This window comes from Schistosoma haematobium, chromosome 5, assembly GCF_000699445.3.
Source record: "Schistosoma haematobium chromosome 5, whole genome shotgun sequence".
NCBI lineage: Eukaryota > Metazoa > Platyhelminthes > Trematoda > Strigeidida > Schistosomatidae > Schistosoma > Schistosoma haematobium.
Window position 1 is genome coordinate 8120031 of NC_067200.1, and position 14182 is coordinate 8134212.

Here is a 14182-nt window from a genome sequence, read left to right on the forward strand (position 1 = left end):
CTCATCTAGTAGATACTTTTTTTCAACAATATATATATATCACGTATATCTATCTTTTGTTTAGTCTGAAATCAAAATGTAACTGGCATACAAGGAGATTGGATAAAAGTTAGAAATTGTCAAACAAGCACTATTGTAATAACTTCAGTTTTAAGTTACTTACTTTTCATTTCACACATTAACATACATAAAAATCGTTTTGATTTAGTTGCCTGGATTTATTTTTATCCCTCATAAATATAGATGATGCTTTTTTTCCATAGGAAATCTGTTGATATGTGACTGTCACACAAATGAACTAAGTACCTATCCACATTTAAGACGGATCATCTATTCGAACCTTCATTGTTATGTGTTCATGACAATGTAACAATTAAAATACTCGAGTTTCAACTATTAGGTTACATGTTCGAACCCCTCTTCACATACGTTATTATTAACAGATGTTTGTATCCGTAAATATTGCCTAGTGACATAGTTCATTATTAAATTAATTATGTTAACTATTCTTTATTAAAATGTATGATTTTGTGAATTTATTGAATAGCCTATATACTTTTTCATTATTTTGACTAATTTACTATTCACCTTTTAAAATTTGCTTCCTTGTGCTAATGTGATGTATTAACTTGGATCAACACGCATATAAGTCTAGCTCTACGTTCACGATGATTGACTAACTAAACAATCGTCGGCAAGGTCAACTTAAAGGGATGAAGGGACTGATATTCTATACGGACATAAAACCCATGTCATTCGTTGGTACAGTATAGCATGCTATTACTAAACTATTTGGGAAACCATCAACCTCATGTAGCGCTGATATACTTAAACCAACGTTTTATTTTTCTAGTTCTTTGGTCACGATCAAATACTAACGATCAGGTTACAGTATACTCATTAGTAACTCAACAATCTGTGGACTATGTTTCGATATTTGGTAGAAAATCCTGGAACTAACTTTGATACTAGTTGAAACTTGTCAGTAAAGTGTGCCCACAAATTTATGGTAACTGATAACCACTGTGTCATTCAATCAAAGAGCAACTCGATCAATATGGTTTAATCATTAGTTAGGAATAGACAAACATGATACTGGTTATGTCTCAGAGATTTATCAATATAACGTCCGATATTTTTCATTTAATTCTGTTTTTTAGCTTTCTGTAATATACTTTTAAATGAGATCATGAACCGATTAATGTTAGACAACCACTGAAAACCTAGAAGCACTAGACAGCCGTTTTACCCTATTACGGGACTCCTTAGCAATAACCAACTACAACTACGCATGTGAGATTCAAACTCAGGACCTTCAGTTTCTCATGCAAACACTTAACCTCCAGATCACTGAGCCAACATCCAACAGTGTTAATATCTAACTTCAACTAATACAACAAACTCCACGTCCATCTTCCATTGTCTTCTGTGGGTAACTGCTTCACATCAGGTTTTCAATAATAGTCTAACATAGATCAATTCTTGATCACTATTTAAGCTCAACAATCTTTAATTAAGATAAACAAAAAAAAATCCATTAAAATTAATACAATTTTATTACAAATGAATATTATTATTATTATTATTATTATTATTGTCCTTTTGTGTTTCTTTGTTGATTTATGCAAATTTAATCAATAGAAATGACTGTCGTTTTTATGAGGTTTAACAAAGTCATAACCGAATCCTCTGACAGTATTCGTGGCAATTGATTGTTCATTTACAGTATTGATTATATCATTATTATTATTATTATTATTATTATTATCCAAAGTTTTATTATTATTTACATAGGTTTCTTCTTCATTATTTGTTTGAAGTTTTCCTTCATGATAAAGGAATAGTATCTCACTTTTTTGTTTCAATAAAGTAGTCTTGACAACGTATAAACTAATTGTAATAATCTGGTATAAGAATAATTTGAAAAAGAAAAAGGAATTTATGAATAATTAATTATAGAAAAACATTGAACAACATATTAGTAATATTAGTAGTTGAAACAGCTTCTAATTAAACACCTGATTCAGTTGCTTAAACTCTCTTCTAATCTACAAACCAGCTTCCAGATGAAGAGGAAATTTGGAGGAAAAAAAACGTTGGAAGTGGATAGGATATATATTACGCAAATCAACAAATTGCATCACGAAGTAAGCCATAACTTGGAATCGTGAAGGGAAACGGAAAAGAGGAAGCCTGAAAAAGGCATTACGTCAGAAAATGGAAGCAGATATGAAAAGGATTGCCCAGGACAGAGTTGGGTGAAGAATGCTGGTGCGCGACCTATGCTCCTTCACGAGGAGTAATAGGCGTAAGTAAATCTACACGGTAATTTGAACGCGGGAGAAAAGTAGCGGAATATAGAAAGAACGCTTTGCTCTAAAGTTTTTGTTTATGTATCTAGGGTATTTATAGCATTTCATAAAGCATAGTATCAGAATAGGTAATCATCCAATCAGAAATATGACACGTGACTTCTCACTTTCTAAACGTTTTTGAGAAACGTTTTTTGAATGCTAGTTAGGTAAGATTTTTCCCAGAGTTTCCAGGGCTTCTTTGAGCTTTATTAGAGGGATTTTCTAGGTCTGTCCATATTGAACGAAAATTTATGAGAGGGAAACCAACTTATAGTTTGATGCCAAATCACACAGTGGCTTAGTAAATTATGAAAATTCTACATTATGTAGATCATTTACACAGCTTCTTTGAGTTGTCCTTTACATATTCCATTATTCCTTTAATTCTGTTGTCATTTTCAATACGCTCCGATCTCCTGCTTATTCTTATCATTTCAATATCCTACTAGCAGTTATTCCACTGCTGATTGCTGCAGTATACTACTTATATCTGTCAGCACAAATAGTAGACACCTTAGTACTAGACATTAGATCATAAATATATTGGTAAATGTAGACGTGGATACTATACGTACAGATGTATGGTTTGTGATTGATGAATGATGTTTTTTGAAAGGATGAATATTTCAAGTAAATTATACAATATTCAAATTTGCCATTTTTTTAATAATTAAAAATAATATCAGAAGGGGTTTTGTGGAGATTGTAGTAATTCCAATAGTTGAGATCATGAGTCAATTGAAGCTAGACCACCATGGAAAGCCTGGAAGCACTGGACGGCTGTTTCGTCCTATTGTTGAACTCATCAGCAGTGTGCACCCACGACCCCGCCTCGCGGGATTCGAACCCAGGATCCGGGTTTTTCATGGTGGTCTAGCTTTAATTGACTCATGATCTCAACTATTGAAATTAAAAATAACTAAATATATGGGTTGTTATGTAACAGAAGTGAGAGAATAAGATGTTATAGTTGTTCCTTTGTTTGAATTTTCATTTTCAATGACTGATTTATTACAAGCAATAGTTAACTTATGAATAGGTTAGAATCAATGGAGTGACGATTTACACTTTGGATTCTTGGAACTGATTGTACCTTGAATTATAATTTCAGGTGTAATAAACTTGGACTCGACCTTTTGTGAAAGAGGAGACTCAAACTAAATCATATCTTTTTCTTTAAAATACTTGATAAACTATCCTTTACATCCAATCATGTAATTCAATATACAGAAACTTCTCATTACAACACCCGTAACTCTTTGTCATTAGTGAAACAAACCCATTCTAAATCATCTTTCTATATGAATTGCTTTACCGGTAATTTTTCCAGACTCTGGAATAATCTACCACAATTTATCCGTAAAATATGATCATTCCCATCGTTTTTCTCTTCTTTGATGAATGCTGCTCCTCTGATAATCATTAAGTGTTCTAGCACCTGTAAATGTATCTTATTTCACAAGTGAGATTCTAGGAACTTTAAATGTTTAGCCATTCTTATTACTGAATTCACTAAGTAAAACCACCTACCTGCTGTCACTACGTTAACATTGTCCCTGGCAACCCTTACTAATTTGAATAATATCTAACATGAACAATATATCACTGACTCACATAATACATGCATTATGGTAGACCTGATTGACGTATTTTAGTAAATATTGCTTTGTTGGTCCGTGCTCTCTGTTTCCATTCTCCCTTCCCTATTTGTAGATAATTATCATTAATTCGTTATGGCACAGGAAACGACCTTAAATACACCGTTCATAAATCAACAGGATGTCCACTTAAGAAAAATTTAAAGTTTCCGGTTGATGCATTGGATTGCTGTAATACATGTACTACCTAAACAATTACTGAACTAGTATACTTAAAACTATCTTATATCACTTATTTGTTCTCTACATCTAATGTTACTATTTATATCAAGCTGATCATGCTTGTAAACTAGCGTGAATTCTATAATAATAATTATTTTTAGAGTCTTATAGGACCAACTGATTTATTGTTTTAAACAAATCTTCATCTAGAAATTTGAATCAATACTAGTGCAGGTCAAAATATTGTTCTAATAAAAGTAGCTAAACGAATAAGCTCTTTTTGATACATTCTAAGCAAAGATAGATAGTGGTTAATAGTGGAATTCAGGACACGCGTTTCGTCCTATTTGAGACTGGTCAGCTGGACGTACCTGTGTCCCAAAGTCGATGTTCACTCTGAGACTCGAACCCAGCAACGTTAACTTCAAACGCCATCGTGCATTCTAAACAAAGCTGGTAAATCCCAAATAGGACATAATGCCTGTCCTAGATTCCACTGCTAGCCACTGTAATGCTTGTGAATTAAAGCATTACCGATCCAATACACACAGTATTCACATATGTCAATGAGAGACTGATCAATTTCAGTCATAAACATAAATGAGGCTCCGTTTTTAGATTGAACAAAAAACACTTTATTTTTGTCTATTCATGTTCATAATAAACTGATGGAAACACCAATACAGAACAAAATAAATTGATTTCTAACTCATCCTGGAGTCCCTCCGGGGACTAGTGCCAGCCCCAAGCCCGGATAAAGGACGAGGGTTGGGCATGAGGTTAATGACCACATCCCATAGAAAACTAACTCGCTAAAACAACGCTAACCAGAAAAAAATTATTCAAACCTTTTAAACTCTGCCCTGGGAGTTAGAAGGTCTTCATTTAGAAGAGTTATGACCTCCTTCGGAAGTCACGTGGTCGATGCCTCTTCTGACAACCAGAGCAACCATTTATTTAGGTACATGGAATGTTCGTACAATGTGGAAGAGTCTTCTAAATTGCTGCAGAAATGAGGAGATACAACTTAGAGGTGCTTGGGATCAGTGAAACACATTGGACGAAAGTTGGATAACGACAACTAGCTTCAGGGGAGCTTCTGTTATACTCCGGCCATGAAGAAGAAAATGCCCCACATACACAAGGAGTTGCATTGATGTTGTCCAAACAAGCACAAAATGCGCTTATAGGATGGGAACCTCATGGACCAAGGATCATCAAAGCCTCGTTCAAAACAAAGAAAGAGGGCATTTCAATGAACATCATCCAATGCTATGCGCCTACCAACGATTACAATGTAGACGCTAAAGACCAATCCTACAATAGGCTGCAGTCAATCATCGAGAACTGCCCAACAAAGGACCTGACCATTCTGATGGGAGATTTAAATGCCATGGTTGGAATGGACAACACTGGATATGAAGACATCATGGGACGACACGGACTAGGAGAAAGGGACGAAAATGGTGAGAGATTTGCAAACCTATGTGCCTTCAATAAACTGGTCATAGGCGGCACCATATTCCTACATAAGCGCATTCCCAAAACCACGAGGACTTCACCGGATCACACCACGCAAAACCAAATAGACCATATCTGCATCAACAAAAAGTTCAAGAGGACGATGGAAGACGTGCGAAGCAAGAGAGGAGCTGATATAGCATCAGATCATCACTTGCTGGTCGCCAAGATGAAATTGAAACTTAAAAGGCACTGGACAATGGGGCGGACAGCATCACAAAAGTTTTATACACCTTTTCTTCGGGATATTGACAAACTCAACAACTTCAAGACAGTCCTCAGCAATAAGTTCCATGCCTTTCATGATCTACTCAATGGAGAAGGAACTACTATGGAGAGCAACTGGAAGGGGATCAAAGAGGCAATCACTTCAACATGTCATGAGGTCCTGGGTCACAAGAAGCACCATCACAAGGAATGGATCACTGTTGATACACTGGATAAGATTCAAGAAAGGAGGAACAAGAAGGCAGCAATCAATACCAGTCGAACAAGAGTAGAAAAAGCCAAGGCACAAGCTAAATACACAGAAGTAAACAAACAAGTGAAGAGGAGCATCAGAACCGACAAACGTAGATATGTGGGAGATTTAGCAACGACGGCGGAAAAGGCTACAAGAGAAGGAAACATGAGACAACTGTATGACATAACAAAGAAACTCTCTGGAAATCGCCGCAAACCAGAACGACCAGTGAAAAGCAAGAAAGGCAAGGTAATCACCAACATTGAAGAACAACGAGGCAGATGGGCAGAACACTTCAAAGAACTCTTGAATCGACCAGCTCCACTGAACCCACCCAACATCGAAGCAGCACCCACGGACCTCCCAATCGATGTTGGCCCACCAACAATTGAAGGAATCAGCATGGCCATCAGACAAATCAAGAGTGGCAAAGCAGCAGGACCAGACAATATTCCAGCAGAGGCACTGAAAGCAGACGTAGCAGTAACTACAAGGATACTCCACATTCTCTTCAGTAAGATTTAGGATGAAAAACAAGTACCAACAGACTGGAAAGAAGGACACCTGATCAAGATACCAGTGAAAGGCGATCTCAGCGAGTGTGACTGTTAGGATATTCGGAAAAATATACCATTAATTATCATGTTAAGTCTAATGGTGTCCTTGGACTTTAAATGGACATTCCCTATTGATCAATATTTATTACACTTCTTAAATATTGTACAAATGTTGTTTTCTATTTTATGGTACGATGTGGTCTGGTTGATTGGTATATAAAATATACCGATTCATAATTCAGAGGCTGAGACTTTTGTTCTGGACTCAACTGGCTGGGCTAGACAGCGAAGCAGGGCCAATCGGGACTCTAGGTCGTTCGTGCGTGTTTTACGTGTCATTGATCCGATCGATAAATACGCTCCGTTCTAATCTGCAGTCACACGTTACAACAGTGATAACTACAGGGGCATTATTCTTCTCTTAGTGCCAGGAAAAGTCCTCAACAGGGTATTGTTAAACAGAATGAAGTACTCTGTAGACGCCTAATTTCGGGATCAACAGGTTGGATTCCGTAAAGATGGATCGTGTACAGACCAAATCGCAACTCTAAGAATCATTGTGGGACTACGAAAAAGCATTTGATAGCGTGGACAGAATAAAACTATGGAAGCTTCTTCGACACTACGGCGTGCCTCAGAAGATAATCAATATCATACGGAATTCCTATGATGGATTAAACTGCAAAATCTTGCATGGAGGACAATTGACAGACTCTTTCGAAGCAAAGACCGGTGTCAGGCAAGGTTGCTTACTCTCACCCTTTCTCTTTGTCCTGGTGATCGACTGGATCATCAAGACAAAAAACATTTCGGAGGAAGTATGGGATACAGTGGACATCTAAGATGCAGTTGGACGATCTAGACTTGGCAAATGATGTGGCCCTTCTATCGCAAACACAACAACAAATGCAGGAGAAGACGACCAGTGTAGCAGCAGCCTCAGCAGCAGTAGATCTCAATATACACAAAGGGAAAAGCAAGATTCCCCAGTATAACACAGCATGCACCAATCCAATCACAATTGACGGAGAAGATTTGGAAGATGTAAAAACCTTTACATATTTGGGCAGCATCATTGATGAACAGGGTGGATCTGATGCAGATGTGAAGGCGCGGATCGGAAAAGCGAGAGCAGCATATTTACAACTGAGGAACATCTGGAACTCAAAGCAACTGTCAACCAACACCAAGGTCAGGATTTTCAATACAAATGTCAAGACAGTTCTACTATATGGGGCGGAAACCTGGAGAACTACTAAAGCCATCATCCAGAAGATAAAGGTGTTTATTAGCAGTTGTCTACGCAAAATACTTCGAATCCGTTGGCCAGACACTATTAGCAACAACCTACTGTTGGAGAGAACAAACCAGATCCCAGCGGAGGAAGAAACGCTGGAAGTGTACAGAACACACATTGAGGAAAGTATCCAACTGTATCACAAGGCAAGCCTTCACGTAGAATCCTCAAGGCCAACGGAAAAGAGGAAGATCAAAGAACACATTACACCGAGAAATGGAGACACACGTGAGAAAAATGAACAAAATTTGGATAGAACTGGAAAGGAAGGCCCAGGACAGAGTGAGTTGGAGAATGCTGGTCGGCAGCCTATGCTCCATTAGGAGTAACAGGCGTAAGTAAGTAAATTGATTTCTGCCTTGAAAACTACAAGACTCTATGGAGAATTTCTTTGCTTTTTTGTATGTAGAGAAAACACTAACTTCATTTTAAAGCAAATTTTGATAGAATATTTCAAATTAAAACATTTTTTTCCATCATCAAGGTGCATTATCCAGTTATTCATTATAATTAACTTAAAGTTTAGATTTGAATTTATGATAGTGGACTAAGGTAAATCCCAGGTAGTATATGGTAAGACAGTCAATAAACCTAAATTCAGAAATAAATTAAAAGTTATAGTAAAAACATTTTTTACATTGACTATTTACTTACATGAGCGACAAAGTATACCAGTGTATAAAATCTCTCAGAAATACTTGTAGTATCAAATATTGGATTATATGTTAGTATTTCACCGCAACCCTTGTAAGAAAGCACAGAAAAATTAAATCCTATGATGAGTCTACTGAATTTTTGAATAAGTAAGCAAATTTTATAAACAAAAAATGTACTGGTCGTGTCGGAATGCTCTTGTTTATCTAACAAATATAGTTTCTAATTTTTGAAAGATTCGATGAAAATTCACTTGATCCTCCTCTTTTATGTATTCACAATGAGCGAATCAGTCGTCAACAGTTTTCCTGCATGATTTATATAAATTTAATATACATAATATGGAATACAAAAAATTAAAGAAAATATTTACAAGAACGTTCAGAAAGCTGTTCTAATACACCAAATTTTTTGATCTGCAAACATTTTTAAGTCATCTGAGACCCTGAAAATGCATTTATATATATGTATATGAAGATCAAAAAGACTACTTATTCAGTGAACTCACTCTTACAGATGAAAAACTACCTACCGTTAAACAATGGAAGACGATCACGCAATATCGTGGATTGGTTGAAACTGGACAGCGAAATCGATCAACACAAGCTCGTTGGTCTACAGATTAAGTGACACCGGGGGACTTGGATTCGATTGGAAGTCATGAATGCTCATTGTTAAGAATCCCTTACTAGGACGAAACGACCATACAGTTCTATTAGATTTTTAGTGGTGGTCTAACTTAGATTGGTATGTGTACATCAAGTAAAAATAGTAATGATAGAATGCCAAGACTTATATGAATATGAAGTTATTCACTTTGCCTTATGCCTTTTTTATCCATTCCAGACAGAAACAGAAAGCAAAACGAAAATATAAACTAGGGCTACACAACTGAGCGGTCCAAAGAGTTGTTATTTAATTAAGGCCTCCATAGAAATTCTTGTTTCTGAAGAAAGTATTCATCATGGATTGAAATCCTCTGGAAAACGTCTAAAAACAAAACACTCTAGGCAACTGTTTGTTTCAACTTGGAAAAATTACCGGTCGCTGGGTTTGGCCAGCAGCTGTACCATAAGAGTTTGGTTATATCATAATTAACCAGTGACATGGAGATGAGGATTTTTATCCCATATGGAGCTATGGCTCCTTGCTGCTTCTGACAAACCATCTCTAACGTAAACCGTAGCTAAAATATGTGTTCTAGGTTTCAGACACTTTTAGGTTCAGTGGTCTAGATGTTGTAGAAGGAAATCTGAAGACAAGATCATTGAAACTATGTGTTATATTAACGCGATACATTTCAAACAGTCCGATCACAAATATACTTGTTAAGAACATTTATATATAAAAATAAAAGGTCAACTAGAAAAATGGAATGTAAGAAGAAACAATGATAATAATGAATGTAATGTGAAAAACAATATGAAACTCATTACTAATATTACCAGGGTCTGTTTAAAGTGAAGACAAACTGTTTTCAACCACATCAAGAGTGTTTAAATTTTTCACCGATGTTGTCCAAAAATCTATAGAATGACACGTTTTTGATTAAGGTCTTCAGCTAGACTTTTGGCATGAGCCATAAACATATCATAATGGTCTTAATGAACTACGCATACCAATCCCATAAGTTTGGTGAAGGTATTCACCTTCAAATATGAAATGAACTTTGTCAATATATACTATTGATAAATTTAAGTGATTTTGAAGGAACAGGTTGTGTTGTTGTGGCTGTGTTTCGTTAACCAATCACCCTCGTAATCGTTATTATATAAACCTCAACAGTGTTTGAAATCAGAAGGCAAAAAAAAACAGCAACTACAGTTTATTAGCAGATAAGTATAGATAAGTTGTTATTGTACGGATGACTCAGTCCGTTAAATAAGATAACAAATGGACTTAACCGAATTAAATGTGAACATACTCAATTTCACGTGAGTTGCTATAGTGTAAGCTTGTTTTAAAATATATAGTCATATAAAATATCAATAGACATTTTTAGAGTTACATTTGTGAACAAGGAATTCACGTCAAAAGAAAACATTATCAATGTAATGTAACCGTCTGAAAGAAAGAGTTTAACAAACCTTTATAATTCAATCAAAGAATAATTATCGCTAAGGCAATGAATGATTAACAACAATCTCTTTTCGAACATAAAAATCATGTTTCTGACACCCGATAGCAATGGCCTCGACGAACTTTGTAAGACTGGATCTTGACTGTTTATCAGTCATCTTGAAAGATCGCAAGGTATGAACCTGATATCTTGCATATAATAGATGTTTAATAATTGCGCTGTTTAAAGTAGTTCATTCTCTTGTTTTAAAACTTTTTGCAAGATACTCAAAAAGTCTATGATATTCCCTCTTTCCTGATCGGTTAGTGTAGCTGCTTTGGGATATACATTTAAATTCATAAACACAATTGAAAATAACAGGGAAAGTGGTGCATGTCGACTTTTGATTATTCAGCTTTATAAGTTTGGATGCAGGGTAATTCTTGGCCAATGCACTGTTAAGCCTCCTGCTGATTTTGTTTGTGATATGATCATCTTTAAAGTTGAGATATACAGATATTAGTTTCTTTTATTGATTGTGGTCAAATCTGTCTTTGTTCTTGCTCTTCAAGACGATAAAAAGAACTATATGTATGAAACTTTACATTATGATCGACGATAATACAAACTACTGAAATAATAAGTAGTATTGTGTAATTCATAAACATATTAGTGAGGAGAAAGGTAATCGTTAGAAAGTATGAAGTGAACTTTTTTGATGCATTACTTCACAATCAAATCTCAGTTTCGCAATTAATGACGACAAGTAATTGATTGGAAAAAGAGACTGTTTTTTACTGAGGGAGGCTTACCTGGATAAAAGGTGGATAATTTGAGTTTAATCGTGCACAATCCGGTAATCGATCATTGGTAAGGTTTGGACAACAACTAATCGGTATTTTAATTTCTAAAATAATATAAATGTTATTTACAATTAGGTTCGTAAGTTTTATTTTATCTTACAATAGGACCTATTATGTAATGTTAAATGAATACGTACTTGAAGAAAAGTAATAATTTTTTAGCCCCCAAATTCCCTGGTACGGCCGAGTGTGGGGAGAGTCCGCTCTCCCTCTCGAAATGCTCTCACATGACCACGCGTATATAGCCTCTGCCAGGGGAGTCCTACCCACTGCCTTCTTGTGGCGGGGGTGTCGTTTAAGAAATTGAGAGGACGAAAAGCGAATGTCTGGCACTTTAGCCGGGTTGGTGGACATGGAGAGTCCACCTAGGGGAGTTAGAAAACCCTGATTCCAAACCAATGGTGCACATGGACTCCAGTATCCTGAGGGAACAAATGGCGTATGAACCAATCGTTGGACACCGGCTACCATGTGACTGGATCTCCTTACGTTGTTCCACTGCCTTGTGGATCAGACCTTTAGGTCTAAGGCTTGGGATGTGGCCCCCTAAGAAAACCACCTGCTTCGGTTTGGGCACCCGTACAGTATCACACCCCTCATACATATCAATTGGGATTCGTGTGGTGCATATGTATTTGGTGCCTCATTGTACCAATATCTACGTGTTAAGATAAATAAATAATTTTTAGGATCAGTAATTTTTTTGCCGAAGCTGGTCAGACTTAAAGTCCTTCCTGAAACAGTAGCCGTCCGTTTGAAGAACTTGGAGCTATATGTATAGAAGAAATATCTTCAACCACTCCTCCTCCCCTGGCCAATCTCAACGCTAATTAATCAGTAGTAATCTTTTCTATTGAATGATCTAATTTGACTATTGTACTTAGGACCTTTCGTAGTCAAATGTAATTGTCTCTGTTATACTGATTCACAAATTTTTGTTTTAGTATTATGACAAGACTATAATTTATGGACGAACCAATCAGATATAAAATAACAGGTCTCGTATTTTGAGACGAAATTCACTCGTCTATTTGGCTAAATAGAGTTTTGGCATTAAAGCTGATGTTAGTTCGTGATGAAAACTCTAAATCTTATTCTCAACCTTAACCATCAACTGTAAATGAGAATTCTAACTGCTTTATAATCCTCATTTAGTCCTTGTCAGCAGGTGTCTATTTTCAAAGTCACTCCAGCGTCACTCGAAGTTCGTCCATAAATTATAGTCTCACTATTATTATTATTATTATTATTATTATTATTATTATTATTATTGGCTAAACATCATTATTAATCTCCTCAATACATAATTTATTTACTTTGCATTCGTCTCACCTTATTATGTCTTTCCAATAATTTCTTACACCAAATAGTCTTCCATTGAACATAGAATTATGATTTCAGTATTAATTCTCTTACCCTATCTGATCCATATTTATTCGGGTCATGGATCAGTTAACATTTTCACTTAACATATAAGCTGATTCAAGTTAACATTCCATATGAGTCATATCAACATTAACAATTTTATTCTATTTTATTTGACAATCCTAAATTCACACGCTTTAACTTTAAACAACGTACTTTAGCCCTAACCTAGCCATTTTTCAGATTATTAATTGAAATTATATAATTGTAGGAAATGAAGAGAATTTCAACAGTTGAGATCATGAGTCAATTGAAGCTAGATCACCATGGAAAACCTGGAACCAATGGACAGCCGTTTTGTCCTAGCATGGGATCCCTCAGCAGTGCGCACCCACCATCCCAACTCGCGGGATTTGTACCCAGGACCTGTCAGTCTCACACGCGAGTGTTTAACCACTAGACCACTGAGCGACCCGGCATCCAACGGTGTTAATATCTAACTTCAACTAATCCACGAGATTGAGCGGCACATCCACCATTGTCATCAGTGACGAAACGGCCATCCAGTGCTTCCAGGTTTTCCATAGTGGTCTAGCTTCAATTGACTCATGATTTCAATTATTGAAATTATTACAACCTCAACAAAACCCCTTCTGAAGAGAATTTGTTGAAAGCAATATTCTTCGTTCAAATATTGGTCTTTTAATGATGATGGGGATCTTTAAACAATTTTTAGATAGACTTAGGACGAATTTGAGTGACCTATCAGTCAGTTAGGTAACACAGCTTAGTTATAAAACAGTCAATAGTAAACAACAATAGAACTGCTATGAAATTTAGGGACGACCTTTGAACGAATCTTAAATGACCTTGACAATTATTAGCCAATCAGGAGGCAGTTAGCATAAAGTGAAAATATATTATAAGTAATGAATTACAGCGGATATTCTGCTTTTACATGATTTAAAAACTTGTTAAGGTTTGATAAAGGTTCAGAAGTTCTGAATTCAAAATGCATATGGTATAGAAACGTGTCCATAGGGTTAGGGTTAGGTTAAGGTTTAGGGTTCAGGTTAGGGTTAGGGTGTTAACATGCGATCGGTTTACAACGGATTTTAGAAGTTAGAGTTAGGGTTTAGGGTTAGAGGTTAGGGTTGTAGCCTAGGGTTAGGGTCAGAGTTAGAGTTTAGGTTAGGGTTAGGGTTGTAGCCTCTTCTCTAAAATCCGAT

At 36.1% G+C, this 14182-nt stretch overlaps 1 protein-coding gene across 1 annotated transcript in view; it reads right to left on the minus strand.

The window, feature by feature from the left end:
- Window positions 1–217: 217 nt before the first annotated feature.
- Window positions 218–14182, minus strand: part of MS3_00009085 (uncharacterized protein) — a 32267-nt gene continuing 18302 nt past the window's right edge. Inside the window, exons 7-9 of the mRNA XM_012944307.2 lie at window positions 11538–11632; window positions 8667–8756; window positions 218–1904 (exon numbers count right to left, since the gene is read on the minus strand). Of these exons, the coding sequence (XP_012799761.2) occupies window positions 1635–1904; window positions 8667–8756; window positions 11538–11632 (455 nt within the window). The 3' untranslated portion in view covers window positions 218–1634. The remainder of the gene's footprint in view (window positions 1905–8666; window positions 8757–11537; window positions 11633–14182) is intronic.